Here is a 22965-nt window from a genome sequence, read left to right as displayed (position 1 = left end):
CTGTGTGTGCGCGTGCTCCCCGGCTCGGGGAGGAAGATGGCCCAAAAGGGAAAGTTGGGGTGACGCGCGCGGCCCCGGGAGGCTCGGCGGGGGGCGCCGCAGTGAGCCCGTCGGAACCGCAGCCAGACAGGCCGGGGGGCGCACAGTTCGGGCGCTGCCACCGCCGCCGCGGAGGCATCCGCCCCCTCACTGCAGGTGGCCGCGAGTGCGCTGGGTCCGGGAGGCCAGGGGCGCAGGCGGGGCGTGGGGGATCCCGGCCGAGGGATGGGCTGCGCCCCCAGCATCCACGTCTCGCAGAGCGGCGTGATCTACTGCCGGGACTCAGATGAGTCCAACTCGCCCCGGCAGACCACCAGCGTGTCGCAGGGCCCCACGGCCCCGCTGCACGGCCTCTTCGTCCAGACCGACGCCGCCGACGCCGTCCCCCAGAGCCGCGCGTCGGGACCCCCCGGCGCTGTCCGCATCCGCCGGGCCCGCGCTGAGCTGGGCAGCGGCAGCAGCGAGGGCTCTGCAGCCCCCACCACGACCACCTGCAGGGGCCGGAGGCGCCACTGCTGCAGCAGTGCCGAGGCCGAGACCCAGACCAGCTACTCCAGCGTCAAGGTAAACGCTAGGCGCAGAGGCACAGACTGGTAGGGGGCCGCCCGTCCCGTCCGTGTGGGCTCGAATGGGTGAGGGGCTCCAGCGGAGTTGAGTGGTGGTGACGCGGTCGGGTTGGGAGGTTGTCAATGACGCGGTGGGATTGGGGAGGTTGTCAATAACGTGGAGTTTACTTTTCCACTTGTGGGGGTAATGAGGGCCCAGGAAATGTGAGCAGAAAAGACCCCTAGAGGGGTCTTGGGAGCTGGTTCTGGGGAGAACGAATGGAGAAGGGAGGACAGTGAGAAGCTGGTGGGCTAGCGGGTTTCTCATTGAGAGATAGGAAGGCTGTGGCTCCGTTAATGCAGGAGAAGGGGTGGGTATCATTGAGAGCATTTGGTGGCGAGTCTGATTAAATGCAATCTGAGCACCGGGCTGGAATTGCTTGTCTTGTAAGTGAATGGTGTCGACTCGGTACAAGGATACATTAGTGCCTCGTGTTCAAATTTTTACCAGCCCGGCTGCACGGAGTCTTAGAACCACGCGTGGGGATTTGTGAATGAATGAGGGTGTGTTTGTGTTTTATGGGGAACTGTAGTAAGGGAATGGAGGAAGAGAACCAGAGTGAAACCTGTTGTTTGTCCCTTGTTTGAGTTGGTTGCAACCTGGGCATAATTGAGAGAATCTGGTGTGAGTTTGGAGGGTTAGCTGAGCTATGGTGAGTGCAGTGCAACTGTCTAAAGATGAACATTCTACACCTCATCTTTCAGGAGAGTGGAATTGTGAGGAAGTGGAGAAAATTGTTTAAATGATTAAAGCAATCACTAGGTATTTTTAAAAAATAATTAAAATTTTTTCAATTATAGTTGGCATACAATATTATATTAATCTTTTCTGTATGTTCTCAAAATACTATTAAATCCGAGAGGGTTTTCATTGTAAAAATCTGTCCATTGAGCCTTTTATCTTGATAGCAGACAGAATGACAGTGGCACATCCCATTTTGCAGAAGAAAAAATATATTTCTATGACTCTTAATGTTAGATAGAATCACAGCTTTTACATGGTTAGTGGATTAAAAGGAACTGTTCTATTGAATATACACAAATATGTATTCAATACTTGAAAAGTTGTTCAATAATTGGCTTAGTGTGCAGAGCCTCCTAGTCTTCGTTGGATATAGTCAGCTCTCAGTGGATGGATGAAGAGAAGGGTGACATGTATTGGCTTCAGTCTAGAGGACCAAAAGCTTCTTTCAGTGAACATATTAAGCAGCATCTGGTTTTGTAACATGAAGCTTAACTAATACTCATTTATAGTTCTAGGGTTTATCTGGTAATAATCGTATAATACGATAATCATTTTAATAAATATAAGAGCATAAAAATTTTCTATATAAAAATGATAATATAATTATCCTTTTAATAAAAATACCATTTACTGAGTACCTACTATATGCCAGGTATAAGCTTTCTCTTCTAGCTTTTGAACGTTAACCATGTGATGATAAAATTTCCAAAGACTAGAGGCCTGGATTCATGACAGTATAACCTACCAATTAAACATTTGTTGTAGAAGCATAGGCTGAACCATACATTTTCCTTTTGTCAAGTTTTTTTTCTAAGCACACCGATTCATATAAAGTTAGCATTAGGAGAAATTTCAGGAGAATAAAATTTTATATTTGGTGAAATAGTTAAATTGAGATGTTATCAGTCAAGGCTGTCCTTTTGTCTTTTTGTTGAAAAGAGTTTTAAGTCATAAAGCAGTAGTTCAGAATGGTGACAACTTATGAATTCTGATACTTTTTTGGTTGCTTCAGAGAAATTGTGTATTTTTGCCTTTCAGAGTAGCAAGAATCCCAATTTCGTACCTGGCAACTCCAGCTACTCCATGTTTGTTCAGTGAAAGAAAATAATGAGTGAATTCATTCCTTATGTTTTAATAATTCCCTCAAGAGGCTACTTAGAGACCAAATGGAGTAAAATCTGGAGGAAAAGTGAGTCCCAATTATTAGCAGCTAGTATAAGCTTGTATAAACATCATTGCCACTTGTCTGAAGTGTTAAAAGGCTTGACCTGGATTGGAATTTAACTCACTTTGCTTTATCGAGATTTCCTAATAAGAGCTTAATTCATTCCAAGCCATTACTAGGAATGTTGGGAATGATACTGCTGGTTTAGTGAGTCAACACTAATTTGCATGTGTAGATCTGAGAAACTATAGATTTGAAATTAAATTTGAGACCAGAATTATTATTTATACAAATCTTACAGAATTATTACTGAATTGCTTTAATATATTTAATAGTATTCTCTTAGGACTCGTGATTCAATGCTGTATTATTTTTTTCAGTCTTCACATGTTCCATACTCTTTCGTATAGTAGTTTTATAAATACTTTCTTTTTAGAATAAAAATTCTCCCACCTTAAGAATTTGAGATAGCTGCAAGTCATGACCCTCCTTTGCTCCCCCTTTAAAAAATGTTCAGGTGGAAAAGCGAGGTCTTTGCCATTTTGTCCTGTTTACAATGGTGGGTTGTAATAATTTTTTTTTTGTATTTCCTCTTTGTACATCAATTATAAACCATATCCTCATTATCTGCTTGGTCTCTGGTATTCCCCAGAGTACAAAAGTGTATGCTTGATCTCTCTCTTTTCTAGCAATAATTCATCTCATTAAGCTTTTAGGATGATGAAGCATTATGTCAAACATGATGTCAACAGGAACATTCCTGAATACCTAATTTAAAAAATTATAAACATTAATAATTCATATGCAGTATAGTGATATCATGGGTTTCCATTTCTGGTAAGAAGTTAGATTTGTCTCCCAATTGCTGTAAAAATGCAACTTCGTAGCAATTTATCTCCCTCTGTTTGCCTTTTTAAAAATAGTACTCCAACAGGAGAATCCTGCAGAATGCTCACTCCTGATATTATGCCAGTTTTATAATTCTTGTTCAGAAATCCTTAGAGGAGATGGTTGACTCTCTGGGAAGATCTGGGGATTCTTACAAGTTTTTTCTCATACCAGCTGTTGTGGCTGGGGAGTCATCTGAGACTAGGCAGCCAGTTGTAGAAAAGAGTCTTTATTGACACATACAGTCCACTGGCGGCCGCCTCTATGTAGGTTATGTTTTGTGGATCAAGCACAGGAGGTTGTTAGTTTCCAAATGATTTTGTGCTGATAGGCAGCATCACCAATTTTCCCTTTCTCTTTCATTCATCATGCTTATTTATTCACTCAGCCAGCATTTACGCCCGAATCTATTGTAGACACTAGGGATTCAGGAAATATGCATGAAGTTTGGTAAGCAAAGCCTAATGAGGATGGTGAATCTCTTGCAAAAGGGTGTGCCTAAGCCAGTGATTAATGACTTCTATATTATCCATTCCATGACTTCCTAGAGTTGACTATATATAAAGGGAAAATAAAGAGATATTTTTTTCTGGTTTTATGGTAAATAATGAGATTTTTATCATAGGGGAGGGGTAGAACTGTTTTGAAAAACGTCATTTTTTTCTAAGTCAATAGTCCCTCAATTTAGTGCATATCAGAATCACCTGGAAGGCTTGTTAAACTGTAGATTCTAGGCCCACCCCCCAGAGTTTCTGATTTAATAGATTTTGGATGGGGCCTGACAATTTCGATTTTTAACAAGCTTCCAGGAGATGCTGGTGTTGCTGATTTGGGGACCATACTTTGGGAACCACTGCTTTTAAAGGCATTAAATTGATTGTCAGTTGACCAGGTGAATTAGGTGGGGCCACCTTTAGCAGAGTTTATGGTACCACATTGCATGTATTTGGGGTACTAGTTACAGCCCTGCTTTCATCTTAGTTTACTTTTATATGAGCCACCTGCCATTTCCATTCGTGAAGTCAAACTCTGAGCCGCCAAGGTTAGCTGAAAGTCTGTAAGTGGAGAGAGTGCTGGACCATGTAGCCCACTCTGGTTTCTTGAGTTTGGACTTCCCCTTAGGACCCACTGGAGTTTATAGGTCCTGATGTCCTGCAGTGCCATCACAGTACCTCATGATGCTTCTTCCCTGCTGGAGCCGTGTCTTAAATGATGGAAAATTATAAGGCAAGGGAAGAGCTTAAAGCAGGCTGGCATGACATGATACAGACTCATATTCAATGCTCAACTCTTCGAGTTCTTGCTAGTCCTTTCCACCATTATTTTTTCATTTTAAAATGGAGCATTAGGTATAGTAAGCCCAAGTAAGTTTTGCAAGTTGATTTAGTAAAACTCAAATTTACTTTCAGCTGTAGCTCATTTTATCACAATTTAGTCCCTTCCCAGTCTCCCAATACATTAATTATAACCAGTGAACAAATTTTCCTAATTTTCACTGCTTTCTTCAGCAGTTAACATTAATTTTTAAAGACTATCAGATAATACTTTCTTTTGACTTTATTAAATAATTCCTCAAAACAGAAGGTAACTGTGCAAGTTAACTTTTCAGAGGTGATACTTCTCTACTGAAATCTCACCCTGGTGACTACCAGGCAGGACAGGGCATACTGGCGAGGGCAGGGCAGATCTTGTGGCACCAGGTGGTAATGAATTAAGGCCAGGAATCAGAATAGGAAAGAGGGAGTGAGCCCCACAGAAGCAGGTAAGAAGACAGAGTCCAGAGTCTGGAAAACCAGCAGAGTCGGGGAGGAGTTGGTAAGTACTTTGGGGCCAGGTAGGCACATAAAATCTGGAATTCAGGGGCTCAGCAAAGGCAAGAGCTGTTGAACCATGTTGAGACTTCTGACTGGGTAACAAAAGCTATTTACTCTCTGTTTTATTTGGGATTCTCTGCTGAATGTGAAGAACTCAGGGTCCATAGGAGACTCTGGTGACTAATCAGAGGATGATAAGTAAAGCCTGCACCTAGGTTAGGCAAGACTAATTAACCAGGCTTTCCTCACACCTGATCAAATACTGTCTGGACAGGAAACAGATTGAATGTTCACAAGGGTTTAGTTTAATATAAAGAAGGGACTACTTTGGATGTGTTGGCAGAATGAAGAGAAATTAACAAATGATGCTAAAGCACCCTAAGACTAGAAAAAGAGGGAGCTGTTTCCACCTAAAAAGGCAATGGGAGGGAATGATTATGGGAACCTGAGAAGCCACCCCTGTAGGATAGAGAAACCCCCCAGAAACTGTGGTCTTAAGGAGGAATGCAACCATTGGAGGCCTGTGGCCTGGCAGGGGGATCCAAGGGAGTAAATACTCCCCATTCAATTGTCCTCCCTTTCATCCATCTCTGGCCAGGTCAGTGACTCCCTTTGGCCAAATAACATCTAGAAACCAGAGGACCAGAAAGCCCATTGATGGAGGTTTTCAAGAGCAGGATAGAGAGCATTCTGACCATACCCCAGAAGGTTCTCTGTACCAAGTGTTTAAAGATGTTCTGCATCGGTGGAGATACCCTGGTAAACGCAAATTGAAATAGGCAATTTTGATGATTGTCTAAAATAATGGTGATTTATTTATTTATTTATTTATTATGGTGACGTTGATTAACAAAGTCTAATGTTTCAAGTGAATAATGGTGTTTTTATTTATTTATTTTTATTTTAATAAGTTACATTTATTTCCTCCCAGTATTGTTTTTCTTTTATAATATTTTTTTAAAAATTTTTTTCCCTCTTTCCTCCCCTCTGGTAACCACTCGTTTATTGTCCATGTCCATGAGTCTCTCTCTGTTTGTCCTGTTCATTTGTTGCTTTTAGGTTTATATTCCACATATAAGTAATACCATGTGATTTTCAACCTTTTCTGTCTGGCTTTTAATAATGGTGTTTTTTAAATGGTTGCTTAATTTATTGTTTATGTTTCCTGTTTGTCTAATGACTAATGATGTTAAAATATGTCTAGTTGTCTTGCTTGTAGACCTCTAAGTTATTGCTGAAAACGTATCCTCTTCTTCAGCTCATTCTCCTCCTTGACTCTGCTCAGACATTTTCTTAGCTGCTATAACAATACCATGAACAAGCTTAAACAACAGACCTTTATTTCTTACTATTTTGGAGGCTGGGAAGCTCAATATCAAGTTGCCAGCAGATTCTGTTCCTTGTGAGAGTACTCTTTCTGGCTTGCAGATGGGCCATCCTGTTGTGGTTTCACATGGCAGAGAGCAAGCAAGTTCTGGTCTCTCTTTCTCCTCTTATAAGGACACTAATCCCACCCTCATGACCTCATCTAAACCCTATTACCTCCCAAAGGTCCCACCTCCAAATACCATCAGAGTTAGGGCTGCAACATAGGAATTCAGGGAGACATAAACATTCAGTTCGTAATCGACATGTTTCTATCATTTCCTCTGCCCCTTGCCCACTGCTCGCTCCCTCTACGATCTCAAAGCTCAGAGATCAGGGTGGTGAAAGAAAGCCCTCATCCTAAGTGGGAAATTCCCTAAGTGGGATCCCAGCTTAGCTAGCTTATTATATTTTGGCTCAGTTTGTACTTTCCTGCTCTCTATACTTTCTCTCAGTAGCATCAAAAGGTTAATAAATGAGTTTTAAGTATGTTTATAAGTTGATGCTTTCCATAAAGAACACGTATATTTAAAACATTTAAAAATATTCAAATGTGTTCAGGAATTCATTTTTAAAAATAGATGTTGCCTTTATCTTATAGCAGAAGTCTTCATAGTTTTATTGTTTTAATATTAAACTGCTTTTTCATAGACAGTATAGTCAAAAATATAACTAAGTATGGTGTCAGATAAGTATCACTTATATAAATGTCTAATTACTATGCTGTACATCTGAAACTAATGTAATATTGAATGTTAACTAATTGAAAAATTTTAAAAATAATTAAATTTTAAAAGAAAAAAAACACTGCTTTTTACACATTACAGTATAGGTTAGTTTAGATTCTGTTGCTAGCATCTTCCCCATTTCCTCTCTCCTTCCATTGGTGGATAAAAGCTTTCATTCAGGATTCGATGCTTTACTCTTTACCATCAACTTCTTTCACCTCTTCCTTTCTGCCTTCTTAGGAACAGTTCACAGAAAAGTAGTTTAGAAGCTTGTGATCGCTATAATAAAAAATCAGGAGGCACTTTTGCTTTTGGATAATCCATCAATGAAAGAAAGAATACTTTATGGTTATCTCATTTACAAGGCAATTCAAATTATCATGTATGGTTTGTACATTTCCCAACAAGTTATGTACAATAGATATAATTTAGCTATTAAAGTCCTTGCTATTTGCAGAGTACTTCATATACATTGTTTCACCTAATGTGCACAAAAACGCTATGAGCTACAAATTCTTATTCCTGTTTTACAAAAGAGGAAATGAGGCTGCAAGAGGTGGAATAAATTGCTTCAGATGAGGGCTAAAATTTGAATACAAGATTGTCTGAATCCAACTTGAAGACTCTTATCTATTAAGCTTTACAGCCTCTCACAGAGACCTGAAGGCCCAAGACTGGTACTGGAACTGCAGAGTTGTGTAGAGCAGAGAGGTGATAAACAGGTAGTAGTGGGGTGATCAGGGGGGCCTTGTGGGTGGGTTTTTTTCTCTTACATATTCTCTGTAATTCTGCTGTTACCTTGAACTGCAATGCTGTTTTGAGATAAGTGGAGAATGTAAAATGCATACAAAATTGGAGAAGCTATGGCATAACATGTCATTATTTTCACTGAACACAGTACTTGGCACTTTGTATCGTACAAACATTAGTTGCGTAATCCTGTTGTTGCTATCATTTGTTTTGGCAATTGAGGTTTTTGGTTATGTAGATTTAGATATTTTTGAAACGTAATTGTTTTTTATTGGGAAATGTATCCAATTTTCAAGTTGATTGATTTACCCAGTGTAGGTGACTGACTGTGTTATCTTGAAGCTTTGAAAACCTCTGCCACAGACATGGGCTTGGTGCGCATCAGCTGTATTTCCATAGGAGGTAACGTGATAAAATCTTGCCAGAGTCCCAGGATGGAGTATGAATTCCATTACTGTTGGACCTACACAAGGCTTTTGCCTTTGAAAGTTAGGGTCTTGGTGTTAACTTGAGGTGGTTCCATGTAGAATTCTTCGTTGGTGTAAATCTGTAACCTGAACCCTTGGGCTTAAAGCCATTTTGCATAGGCTCTGTTGTTTTTATATGGCTACATTTTAGGTGCTGTCAGATGTAGTATATTGTTGGGAAAATTATACACTGTAAATCTAAGAACTGTTTTCTTTCAGAGAAGAAGGTGTAGTGATTAGCTACAAGGATCCAGTTGCCTGTGAGTCACAAAACTGAGAGAAGACCCTAAATTTTGGAAAAGTTTACAGAAAGACACATGAGAGACCTTTTAGCAACCTATCACACTTTTTATACACTAATATGTATAAAAAGAAAATGCTATTTTCTGACATCAGAACCACAAATAACATCAAAGCTCTGGACCTGGAACGTGATGATGAGTTCAGGGCAGGTGAGGCTTTTGTCCACTCCAGGGTTCCTGCTCAGAGAGCATCAAGCAAGAGCAATAGCTAAATGGAGAGGAAAGTACCAGTTTATGAAGACCAGTAATGACCCAGTAGTCCAAACCTCACCCATGAGTGAGTAGTCTTTGGGCCACATGAGACTAATCTTCATTTTCAGCTTAAGAAACTGATCCACAGTCTTAGTTTAGAAACTGGGCAACTGTGAGAAAAGCAAAAGGCACTCTGCCGATTGAAGCTTCAGAAGCCTCAGTAGTGTTTTGAGCTGAGCTTTGCCTGGGGCTAAAGGTTTCTCTTTTCCCCATAATCTAATAGAAACTCTGGCTACCATATCTCTTCTCCAGAGTTCCTTTAAGAAAGAGTGATACCCACAAGAGTGGCAGCCAAATAAAGACGACAGTGTAAAGGATCAGCTTTGTCAGTGGCTGAGCCAGCTCTGATTAATATTGCCTTCCCAGAGTCTACCATGTACGTGTGTGGAATCTTTCTCTCTCCCCGCTCCACCACCCCCCAATGGGAAGTGGTGCTGGGAAAGGATGCTTAGGCAGACACATTTGCACGAGGCTTTCTGTATTCTTCCTCCCAAATCTGTAAGGCTGGGTCTGCAAAGCCTATTCTGGGCTCCCTAACCTATTACACCCCCCACAGGCCTTCTTGTCCCTTTGGCCAGCCTCTCTGTTCATCTACTCGGTGACACATGGAACCCACTGTGAGCTTTCCAAAGCCCAGCACCTTTCTCTGCAGTGATCTGTCCCCCTAGGACTCTGATCATGGAGCCTTCATCCCTTTGGGAGAAGTTGGCGAGGGCATGGAGTGTGGTCCATTACTCTCCATTACTCTCACCTCCCTAAGGGCAGTGACAAGGAAGAGAGTTGCAGACACATTCTCCTCTCCCTTTGTTGAGATTTTCAAGAAGGGAGAAAGAGGTGGGGTAAAAGGCTAGAACCTTTTCTGTGTTTCAAAGGTGAGAATTTTTAATAAAAAAAAAAAATCAGAAAATGCTTTGAATTAATGGAAAAGGCAACCCTTTTATATTTAGGGTACACGACAAAAATATGCTTTGTAAGGCATCTAATCGGTACTGGGAAAGGATTTTCATATAGAAACAATGTTATACATAGCATTTAGGTTTCTAGGTTAGCCCCAAAAGGTAATGTTTGGATCATTATGTAGCTGGAATATATTTACAGTGTTGAAACAGTATTGCTTTGAGAGGAACATAAAATTGAATTAGAACTAGTGTTTCTTTTGTACATGTTTCCTTTGGGAGAAGTGGGTTTAATTGGAGGGTGATGAGGCAGAGGAGGGAGAACCTATGAAGTTCCCCTAGGAAGTAATTATCCTAAGTGATCATTGATGCTCCTAGGAGGTGAGGGGTTCAGGTGGTGTAGGGACAGAGATGGGGTGAAGTGCTTGACCAACTTCATGCAGCTAGAGACTCAGAGCGCTGCCTGCTAAACTGCCCTCTTTTCATTCTGCTATTTCATCTCCAGCAAAGAGATGTGTCTCATGTATTTGAGTCACTTATTTTCTATTTCATCTACAAACATTTCAATGTATATCTTTTAACTCTAATAATTCTTTTTTTAATTGCAAAACCATTATACACCAAAAAGTTTAATCACTGCTATCTTAGTCATTTTGGACTACTGTAACAAAAATACCATAGATTGGGTGGCTTACAAACAACGGAAATTTACTTCTGACAGTTCTTGGGGACGGAAAGTCCAAGATCAAGGAGCTAGCAGATTTAGTGTCTGATGAGGACCTCCTTCCTGGTTCATAGCCTATAGTCTTTTCACTGTGTCCCCACTTTTACAGAAGGGACAAGGGAACTCTCTGGCCTTTTATGAGGCACTAATCCCATTCATGAGGGCTCCACCCTCATGACCTAATCACCTCCCAAAGACCCCACCTCCTAATACTGTCACATTGGGGGTTAAAATTTCATCATGTGAATGGTGGGGATAGACAGTCTGTAGCAACCACTGTACTTAATATAACCACATTTTTCTAATTGTCTTATTAGTTTTTTAGCTTGTTAGTATCTAAGTAAGGTTCACTGATTATGATTGGTTGATGTATCTTCTAAGTCTCTTTTTATCTATAGGTTCCCCATCCCTGTCTTTTCACTTGCAGTTAGTTTGTTGAGGACTCTGGGTTGTTTGTCCTGTAGGTTTTCCCCAAATCTTCATTTTACTTTTTGCATTCCTGGGGTGTATCTAACATGTTTCTCTGCCTTCTGTGTTGGCTAGAAGCTTGTATTTAGATTTAGAGGTTTGCTCAAATTATGTTCGGTTTTAGGGGGTGGGAGTGGTCAAGAATACATTTTAGATGATACTATGTTCTCTTATCAAGAAACAAAATGTTTGGTTGTTTCTTTGCTGTGATGCTTACCAGTACTAACGAACCGTGCTTGCATCCATCCATCATTAGGGGGTATAAAATGGTGATATTCTTGTTCTATCATTTCTTTTTCATTTGTTAGCTGAAATGTCTCTAAAAAGAGAAACTTCCTCTCACCAACTAGTTGGTTTCCCTGGGACACAGTTTATATAGAAAAGTCAGGTTAAATGCATGAATCTCCCTCTTATTTCCAGTTTTCAAAATAATGAGTTCAAAATAATGAGTTACTTGCATTCCCTTAAGGTGACAAAAATTTATTTACTTGTTTCTGTTTGCTTATTTAGTATCATTATAGACCACACATATATTTGATATGTGTTAACTCGTTGCAGTTATATTTCGGGTGTTCTAATTGCCCATATTTGGCTGGAAGGAGCTTATTGAAGTTGGTGATGCACTTTCCTTGAAGAAATAGTTCGAGCTAAGTTGATTAAATTATGTCCTCAGCCTAAAAATTTTTTTCTTTTTTGGCAGATGAGGACTTACCACTTGGCAGTGGAGGCCTCGCCTTTCCTAGTCATTATTGTTGTTACTGCATGCTGTTGAATTGGCTCTGACTCCTGGCGACCCTGTGAGTGAGTGATGCCCATGATGTCTTGTCCTCATCACAGGTCGTACCAAACCTTGCTGTAGCTTTCTTCCTATAATATTTGTGGCTACAAAAAGGCAACCTGGTATGATGGAAAGATATTCATTGTCCAGGGCTTGAGTTTCCGCTTTGTCTTACACAAGCTTTGTGACCTTGGAGAAGCTGTATAACTTCTCCTGCTTGTAAAGTGGGCGTAATGCATCATCAAAAGGATTGATACAAGTATTACAGATGTACAGTCCCTGTAAACCTTCGAGGTCCTCATGAACGTGTGTGTGTGTGTGTGTGTGTGTGTGTACGTGTAACTAAGTCTTTGAAATCTAGAATGTATTTTACACTTACAGGGCATCACTATATGGACTGGCACATTTCAGTGCTTAATGGTCACATAATAGCTATTTAAATGAGAAAAAGGAAGAATAGAGTGAAACTTCACATAAGAGTTATAAATGACGCGATTATAATTTGACATTGTAACTTGACAAGTATAGCACAGTAGTTGTGTTGGTTCTTTGTGTCTCTTGGTTCTCAGCTCCATTCCTGCTTTTCCATATTCTCCTATGTATTATGTGGGGCTAGAAGTCTACAAACTGCATATTCCAGATTCCTTTGCCAGCTGATCTCTTCTCAGATTCTGCAAGTAGGAGGTACTGGTAGGAAATTGGGATGTGGGCGAAAGGAAGAGATAATAGCAGTGGCTTCTGCTAAGTGGCAGTGGGACAAGTTTAATAGTGATGGTATAGCACCTCTGCTGATGAGCAATGTGTCAGCTCAGGGTGTTCACAGTTTCTGATCTCTGGGTGTTACGCTTCTATCTTCTTAGTTTCTCCAGCTTACTCCCATCTTCTTTTTGCTCTTCCATACCTTTCAACACCATATAAACAGTTCTCTACATTCATCTCTGTTTAATATATGCAGAGTGGTTTCTATTTTTCCTGCCGGACACTTGGGGTCTGATATCAGAGAGAACTAGGTTCTCTTACTTAGTTTTGTGTTGTAACATCTTTAATATTCATTTTTTTCCTTTGTCTAAGGAGGATAATAAAAGTACCTATCTCAGAGTTGTTGTGGGGATGACATAATTAATATATGTGACGTCGTTAGCTTTGAATATAACTCTCAATAAGTGTTGCCTGCTACTGATAACAGTATACATGCTGATCTTTGAAAGTTCATTTAAAAATATTTTTGTTATAGAAAAGTTCAGATGTAGAGAGAATTGTATAATAGAACTTCAGGTACATACCACCCAGCATCAACATTTATAAAATTAAGGCTATTCCTTTATCTATACCTACCACCCATACTCCTCCCTACTATGGGATTATTTTTAAGCAAATTTAAACACTATATTACTTCAGCTGTAATTATTTCAGCATGTAACTCAAAGAGATAAGGACTGTTTAAAAAACAACCATCATACTATTAGCATACCTCAAAATTAAAATAGCTTCTTAATATCATCAAATACCAAGACAATGTTCAAATTTTCCTAATTATCTCATAAATGTCTTTGTTTTTTTTTTTAAAAAAATGTTATTTTAATCATCTCTGGAGTAAGATCCATCCATCTGTTGTAATTGGTTATGTTTCTTGGGTATCTTTTAATCTATAGGTCCCCTTTTCTCTTTTTCCCGTGCGATTTGTTGAAGAAACTGTCATTTGCACAGTTTCTCATAGTCTGCAGAGTTTCTCATAGTCTGGATTTTGCTGATTACATTCCTGTGATATCATTACCACATTTTTCAGGCACTGTATTCCCGGTATATTGGTAGTTAGGTCTAGAGGTATATTGGTTGGATTTGGGTTTATTTACTTTGGCAAGACTACCTTATGAGTAGTGTTTTGTACCTTCATCAGGAGGCACACAATGTCTGGTTCTCTCTCTCTCAGGCAACAGAGAGGAAGGAATACATTTATATTTTTTAAATAGAGAAGTTATTTGGTGTTTGGATGAAGCAGATGTGGGAGATGGAAATATCTGGAATGATGCCCAGTTTTTGGCTTAGCTTTAGCAGAACATCCTTGTTGGGGACCAAGGGAAACAGAAGTGGGGAGAAGGAAAGGAAGTATAGGAAGAAGAGGTCTATATGTGTGTACGTAGGATTGTAAATTTAGTGATTGGCTACAGGAAAGCTTAACTCAAATTCTTTATAATGTTTATGTTCTCAATTGAATTAGTGTAACTATGCAAATTTACTTTCTAGTCAAACCATATGCCTCAGTGATAGGAGATAGAATCAAATACAGAATTTATCTTCCTTGCAAACATTTGATAGAAGGAGAGTTAGTATGAAAATTTTGGTAAGCTTAGACCATGGGAGGGGAGTTCCTGTCTGGTCATGCCTAGTGCTGCTGTATTTTGAGTAATGCTGTGGAATATGAAGCATCATATCACCAGCTTTTTCTTTCATTGAGATATATTTCACATAACATAAAATTTATCATTTTAAAGAGTACAATTCAGTGGTTTTTAGTATATTCATTATGTTGTACAACCACCACCACTGTCTAATCCTAGAATATTTCTATCATCCCCCAAAAGAAACTCCATACCTTTTAGCAGTCAGTTCCAGTTCCCCTTCTCTGCATCCCTTGGCAATCACTAATCTGCTTTCTGTTTCTGTAAATTTGCTTATTCTGAACATTTTATATAAATGGGCTCAAATAGTATGTGGCCTTTTGTGTCTGGCTACTTTTCACTGAGCATCATGTTTTCACGGTTCATTCATTGTAGCATTTATCAGTATTTTATCCCTCTTATCGCCAAATAATATTCCATTATATGGATATCTCACTTTTTCTTTATCCATTTATCCATTGATGGCCATTTGTGTTGTTTCCACTTTTTGGTTAATATAAGTAATGCTGCTATGAACGTTCTTGTACAAGTTTTTGCGTGAATATATACTTTCATTTCTTTGGGGTATATACTAAGAGTAGAATTGTTAGGCTGTATGGCAACTTTAACTTTTTGAGGAACCACCAAACTATTTTCCAATGTAGCTACTCCATTTTACATTTCCATTAGCATGTATGAGTCCCTATTTCTCCACATCCTCACCAACACTTGTGATTATCTGTCTTTTTTTAAATAGTCTTTCAGGTGGGTGTGAGGTGGGCTCTTATTGTGGTTTTGATTTGCATTTTCATGATGGGTAATTCTGATCGTTTTTAAGAATTAAATGAGATACCATAGGTGAAATCTGACATGAATTTGGGTCTTGGTTCTCTTCTAGATTTGGGGGATCCCCCAGAGTAACCATGTTAGCGTTCCTCATTATTTTTATTTACACAGCAGCCTTTTAGCTCAGGAAGGCAGAGGACAGGCATAACTCCCACACTGGGCTTTATGCTCATGTATACACCCATACCATACAGCCATGTATGCCATTCACCAATGTATGCCAGAATCCCCTGTGGAGCCCTGTTCCAGATCTCTAGAATCACAATGTAATTGTCCCCCGCATGTGCATTTAAAAGCTTACACAGTCTAAGAGAAGTATTTGCTAAGATCCTGAGGAAAGGCAAGAGACTTGGAGTTTCAAGAATTCTTAAACAACACTTTTACTGCCACAGGTGGTGCTCCTGAGTACACTGATTTAGGTCTCTTAAGTGAGAAGTCACCATTTTTACAAGTTGGAAACTAAGGTTTAGGTTTGGTTCAGGAGCTTAATATGAATAAAACATCATTGGAAGCACTAAATTAAATGTGGGGCCAGGTTTCTGGTTTGTGTACAATGAGTCAGACAGTGTGTGTTGGTTCTTGATATTTGTTTTGCTGATTTGGAGGTAATAGTGGTAAAGATAAATCCCAGATGGTGGTTCATGCAAAATCCGTGTGTAGTTATTTTGGAATGCATTTTCTACATGCTCATATAAATGCAGATGCAGCTGATCGTATGGATATTGGCAATACAGCAAACAAAACAAGCCAAGCTATGAAGGCCCAGCCCAAAAGGACTTAAGGAAAGTTCGTGAAAACCTGCCTTTCCTACTTTTCCTATTCTTCCTGCTGCTTATTTTTGTTAAATAGCATTGCTTTGTAGGTGGACATAAAGTTGCTAAAGAAACATTCTGTTTCTCTTTAGGCTGCTGTTCCCTTATTACAGTGGAATGAGTTGGGTTTAGGCTTTAAAGGAGGGAATTTCAAATCACCTTTTCTAACTTCTTTTATATAATAAAGAAGGTAGAAAAGATCATAATGATAATAACGTCAAAAAGGAATTGTGTGACAGACAAATGGTTTTGTTATATATTAATTCGGAATTTATTGCAGTTATCAGGTTGCATCAGTCAGGATCTAAACAGGTTCACTCCAGATGGTTCTAATGAAGAGACTTAAATGGAGATTCTGCTTACAGAGGTGTGAGCAGAGGTTAGGGATGGGCCATTGAGGTGAGTTCCCTGACTGGCAACTGTGTGAAGCTCTAACCTGTCCTAGGGCTGAAGGGGCCAAAAGAGGAAAGAGTATTGTTGGCAGTCAGGCCAACATAAGTTAGCAGGAGCTGTACTTATGAAGGCACAAGCAATTGCCCTGCCAGTGCCTCCCATTGGCAGCACCCAGTGTGAGACCAGCTGGGAAGGGAGGTTGGTGATGCATGAATGATGCAGACAGAGGTGAGCCTCTGGGAGGTGGTTTGCAAATGGAGACCAGTTTGTACAATAACCATCTATTTTACAGTGAGTACATTCTTTATTTGTTGTTAATTTTAGAAGGTGTTATTTTGGATAACTCTGAGAAGTATTGCAAGTCTAGAAAATAAGTCTATTTCTCATTTTTTAAAAAATTCCACTATTTCACATTTACTTATGCAAAAGCTTCTTATCTTTTAGGTGGCGAACTTCGTTGTGAAGTCTCTTAAACGTTGTACTTTTTTTCTTATTTTCAGTGCATTAGTGCATGTCATTGTACTGCGAGGGACCTGAAACAGAGCGAGCCACGCTAGCTTTCAAATTGGTGATTTATAAAGTCCTCATTTTCAGATTAGTGTGTAGATATTAGTGAATTATTCTGAGGCTGTCACTTGTCTTCAAGTCAAATTAGTCAAAGTAGAATTTAGTTTAGGGTTTTGGTAGCCATAGCTGAGGGGAAGACGTAGTTTATTAGAGACATCTGGATAGCAGCATGTGTCTCCCTGCAGACAGAGAAGGGAATTATTTTGCTGCATACATTGATGAACTATTCCCACTTGAAATGTTAGTGATAACCAAGTGACCCATTCTCTGTTGCCATGCGTGTAAATTTCCCAGGTTTGAGCAAAGAGCAGATGAAGGTCTGTGTCTCTGGGTGCCTATGGGGTTGCTAGGAAATGGTTTTCAAAGTGCTTCATGGTGATGCAGCAGGTTGAACTTTTTGTGCAGTGTTGTCATGGAAACCTAGTGAGTGCATCATTGCTTTGTCTGACTAATTTATCATTTAATGATAAAAAATTGTAATCCAGTGTTAATGGATAAAATATAATAAATAAGTTATGAAAAAAAAAACCAATAACTTTAAGGGAAATACTGCTGTAAGTAGCTCATCCTTTGAATTGGAAGATTTAACCAGCAGTGTCATTCACGGCAGTCAGAGCTTGACGGTGTGAAGTGACGGGAGCTAATCAGTTTTCTTTCTTGTGTTTGGAGTAAGAAAACCATGACTTCACCCTGTGGCTTATTGCTGTGGGGTTTTATTACCAACCCCAGCTCCTGAGCTGATGTGAAGTGGAAGGCAGCACACAGTCACTATGAATCTCGCAAGATTACCAAAGATTTGTTCTTCAATTGATTGGTTGGTTTTATGTCTCCCTTATGACAATGATAGCCCTACCTTTCACGAGGGCCTGTCATATGGAAATAATGCCCTAAGATTGCTCTCTGCTAAGCACCTTGATACCCCTGCCTTCCCTGGAACAGTTCCTGGAGCAGAGCCTGCCCTGATTTCTGTGGTAGTTATAAGGACCCCTAAGGAAGATAGGTCTCCCTCTTCTGTGGATTGAGGACACAACCCTCCAGCACTGCCGATATGATGGGTGTTGCTTATATCTTGATCACAAGCTTATCAGGATAAATTTTCAAATGAAAGCTCTTAGTCAGAATAGGAGAACTGAACTGAAAGGACATTTTGTACTAAATTTAGTAGTTCATCCGCCTCCATGGAGATTTAGTTCCTGAGGTTTCATTCTCTACACCCCAGGTGTGTGTGTGTGTGTGTGTGTGCACGCTCACTCACATAGTAATAGTATTATTAGTAGTAGACTTTTGTTGCATTGAATTAAATCTACTTGTTTGTTTTAGACCTTTCCAAAATATCTTTTATTAATATTTCCAAGTTTAATATATGTCTGAGGGGTTTTTTTTTGTCGTCGTCGTCGTCGTTTGCATTTAAGGGGGAAAAAGTTTGACTTTTGACATGAATCCTAAGATTGATAATGAAAACAAGTCAATCAAAATCAGTATTTCATTTAAGGCCCAAATGTATTTTCATTCATTCATTCATTCATTTAGCATATATTTGCTGAGTACCTACTTTGTGCTGGGTACTTCTGGTGCACCTATTATATACAAAAGAATTGTCAGGAGATAGGAGATACTTTTAAGGAGTTGAAGGTAGAGGCTAGCCAGAGGCTGAGGCATGTCCAGAGTGGCTGCACCCAGGAGGATGCCATCTGGCAGCTGTTCTGGGATCCCCTTGCTGCGGTCCTTGCACTCCCATGGCTTTCTTCTTATAACTTTGGCTGTTTCCCCATTTCCAGAATCTTAGCTGCAGCTCTCGATGACAGTATGGTACATATGCCCAGTGTTTTCATATGACCTTCTAGTATTGACCGTCAGTAGGGAATGTCACCTTTGTTGGTAAAATGGCCCCAGAACCTAACACTTTACGAACCAGGTAGCTCTTGACTCCATCCCACGGTCTTTCATTTTTCCACTTTGATTCCCACTACTTCCATCTCCATGTAGGTCTCAGGGTGGGAGTGGGGCCCTCCTTCACACTTTAATAACCCATACACCTGAGATTCTGTCTGTACTTCCCAGAATAGGGATAAGACAGGATTGTCATATTCAAGAAGACTTCACTGAAGACTCAGGGATGACAAAAGAGAACAAGCAGAGTGACCATTCAGAATGACATATTCAGAGTAGCCTTTGCTGTGAATGTCCAGCATTTTTACCCCCACTTCCTGTGTGCCAGTGTGGGAATGAGGTTCTCTGGACTGTGCTTGTACTCCCGGTTAAAGACTCACTTTGTTGAGTGCCTCCTGTGTCTTTGGTTCAGGGGATACAAACATGGTCCTTGTTCTCCTGGAGCTTATGTTGTAATTCATTTACTATTTTCATTCATTCATTTAACACATCTTGAAATTCTGTGTTCTTCCAATCAATAAGGCATATTTCTTTCATATCCTTCCCTTTTTCATTTGCACTTTCATTATTTGTTCAGCAAATATTGATTGGATATGTGTCAGGCAGTGTTCAAGATACTCAATTATAGCAGCAAAAAAGGACAAAAGTTCCTGACTTTTAAGAGCTTACATTCTAGCCAGTGGAGACTACCAAAAAAAAAAAAGTAAATACAATGTAAATATTGTTATGGACTGAATGTTTGTATCCTCACCCCACCACCCAAATTCAGATGTTGAAATCTATCCCATAATTTGATGGTATAGGAGGTGGGCCTTTGGGAGGTGATTAGGTTATGAGGATGGAGTCCTCATTAATGGATTTAGTGCCCTTATAAAAAAGACTCCCAGAGAGTTCACTCACCCTCTTTTCTACTGTGTGAGGACTCAACTAGACATCAACAGTCTGCAAACCCTAAGAAAGCCCTTTCCAGAACTCGACCACACTGGCACTCAGATCTTGGATTTCTAGCCTCCAAAAGGGGGAGAAATAAAATTTGTGTTAATAATCTACCTAGTAAATGATACTATGTTTTAGGAGCCTAAACTGACTAAGATAAATACCACTAACACATGTTAAATTCAGTTAGTAATAAGTGTTAGGGAGGAAAACAATTCACGGAAGGGGAAAGGAAATGACCTAAAATAGCTAACACATCACATTTCATTGATGTTAAGATACACTTTTTCAAAAAACATTTTTGCAGCTCTAAAATTGGGATGTACCTTATAATTGATAGCTTTTACTACTTTAATGGACACTATTTATATTAGGGGCAGGTAAAATAATGGTGTGTCTTATAATGTATACCCTCTTAGATTTATTAACTATGACAGCCCTCCCCATGCGCCAGGCACCATTCTAAGCAATTTACATTAATTCATTGAATCCTCACAACAACCTTATTAGGTTGGTACTACTATTATCCTCCTTCTAAAGATGAGGAAACTGAAGCCCAGAGAGATTAAGTAACTCAAAGTCACTCCATTAGGAAGTGGCAAAGTTATAACTTTGTGTTAGAACCCAAGGTGGCTGACTATGGGATCTCGGCTCTTAATTACCGTGATGTATACCAGAGAGAATCTTCCTGAAATGTGACTTTTGAGATAATACTTGAAAGAGGTGAGGGAGCAAGCCATCTAGATATCTGGAGGAAGAATGTCTCAGACAGAGGTAGAGCCTGAGTCTGGAATGTTCTTGGCATTTTGAGAACTACAGGCAGGCCTGTGATTTTGGAGCAGAATAAGTGAGAGGGAGGGGAGGGAGAGATGAAATGAGAGGTGAGGGTTGGGCACATCATGTGTCTGTTGTGAGGACTCTCGTAAGTCTTATTGTAAGGACTCTTCCAAGGTGTTTTGAACCAGACGGGAGCCACTAGAGGGTTTTACTAGGATTGTACTGTTCTGCCTGCTACATTGAGAATCGTCTGGAAGAGGCAAGTTAGGAGCTCATCAGAATAATTCGGGAGGGAGATGTTGGTGGCTTGGATGAGAGTGATAGTGGCAAAGGTGGTCCTAGCTGTAGACGTAAATTTGAGTCATCGGTATATAGAGGACACTTAAAACTGTGAACCTGGATGGGGTCATCAAGGGAGAGAGCGTGGACAGAAAGAAGAGATTCAAGAACTAGACTAAGTGCTTGGGCACCTAGCATTTAAGCAGCTAAGCAGCTCTGGTTTTTGTTTGTTTGTTTTGTTTTGTTTTGTTTTTCAATGATAACTTTGGAACCTTTAAATATAAAATCCAAAATGCAGTTTGGCCAGATGCTTGTGGTTTCTTTAGCAAATCAATGTAGCTTTGCCACTTCCCCTGAGAAATCATCCAATGACTAATGTGAACTTTGCTTTAAGAACACATTATCCCATGAGAGAGTGAGGGGTGTTTGGGAGCTGGGCTTGGCCATCAAACACAGTTGAACTGCAGACTTGTCCTTGTCACTTAGTAACTGTGACTTTGGTCAAGCTACTGAACCTCTCCAACCTCCATTCTTTCATGGATGAAACAGAGGTAATCATTTGCTTATATGACGCAGTTGCTGCGCGCTTCAGTGAGGTAATGCAGGGAATGCTCTTCACATGCTACTCAATAAATATTAGCGATTATTCTTACTATGGTTGTTTGTGTTGTAAGCAAAATGATTATGGCTATTTACCTCCACAAATTACTTTAAATCTGTTGAAATATATGGCATTTAACCACACTTCTCTCAATATTTCAGTTCATATTGAACATTAATTAAAGTTTAATTTTGAGATCCAAGGGTAATACACTTTAAACTATAATATTTCTGGTAATGACAGTATTTGAATAAATATTGGAACGTAATTGTGAGTTACCGTCGGTACTTACCAAAGAAGAGCAACAATGTGTATGTGCTGAAGTCACAGTGAGTGTATTTACCAGTCTTCTGATGTTCCATCCGAGAGCTGCTCCTCCAGAGGAGCTGTGCTAGTGAGTACCCTAGAAAAAGACCTCTTCTCAAGCGGCTGCCATCTCTATTGATTGCGACTTCTGTTTGCTACTGTCTTACTCTTCTTTTCTTTATTCTTCATTTTTACATTAAAAGAAAATCATTATGTGTTTACGGAAATGAATGCATCTGGTCACTTCCTAGGAAGTTTTGTAAACATACTTATCAAAATGCTGCTTGGTTATACATACATTTTATTTAAAAGGCTTCTTAAATATTTTATTACTCCATATTTGGAAATATACATTTGAAAGGCAAAATATTTTTATTTTGCAAATGCAAATCAAGAAGTTCTTGGTGATCAGAATTATATCTATTTTTTAATTTCCTTTCACACACTTACTGGTCTTTTGTATAACATGGATACTAAATAATTATTTGCTTAGTTGCTTGAAATTCAAATGCTTTTAAATAATTCGTTAATGTGGGTGTAACATTTCACATTGAATATTTTACAGGAAATTTATTTATAACTAGCCCCCAAATGATGGAAAAGATGTTGGCATAGGATTATTTGACCAGTGACAAGGCAGAAGTATACTAGATTATGCTGCAGGTTATGATTATTTTCTTTCTACATGAGAAGAAATGGTCTACAAGCCCTCCTGTGAGCCCTGACTTTTAATTAAAATTTAAACTGCTCTTCTGAAAAATTCTCAGTTGAGTAACTCAAACAAAATACAAAAAAAACAAAAAAAAACAAAAAAAACCCTTCATTTTGGCTATTGTGCTGTCACTGGGGATCTTGTTGAAACTCAAGGATCACAGAAAAAGTACTGATGAAGGAAGCAAAACACTTCAACATGGATGCACTTGGATGGACTGATATCCAAGCGTTGCCATTGTGTTCCTCTGCTAGAGGACCCCCACGAAACGTTGTGTCCCCAGGGGATAATAGACCAGTAGTAGCAATAAACAAATATGCTTTAAAAGCCACTGGAGTAGAAGAGCATCTGAAGAGACACTCCTGGATTATTACAAGAACTAGAGTTCTGAACAGGACTGTGTTTGACTTCATCTAAGATCACAATAGATCTGAAGCTGGGAGAACTTGTGTCTGTTACAAAGACATGTAGGAAGTTCTAAA

General features: G+C 39.6%; 1 protein-coding gene across 1 annotated transcript in view; it reads left to right on the top strand.

Annotated features, from left to right (window-relative positions):
- The first annotated feature begins 264 nt into the window (after positions 1-264).
- PDE8B (phosphodiesterase 8B) overlaps positions 265-22965 on the top strand; it is a 204832-nt gene continuing 182131 nt past the window's right edge. The window contains exon 1 of the mRNA XM_023520409.1: positions 265-603. Within this exon, the coding sequence (XP_023376177.1) occupies positions 265-603 (339 nt within the window). The remainder of the gene's footprint in view (positions 604-22965) is intronic.

Source organism: Pteropus vampyrus, unplaced genomic scaffold (genome assembly GCF_000151845.1).
Source record: "Pteropus vampyrus isolate Shadow unplaced genomic scaffold, Pvam_2.0 Scaffold262, whole genome shotgun sequence".
Taxonomy (NCBI): Eukaryota; Metazoa; Chordata; class Mammalia; order Chiroptera; family Pteropodidae; genus Pteropus; species Pteropus vampyrus.
This window is presented reverse-complemented; position numbering and strand designations above follow the sequence as displayed.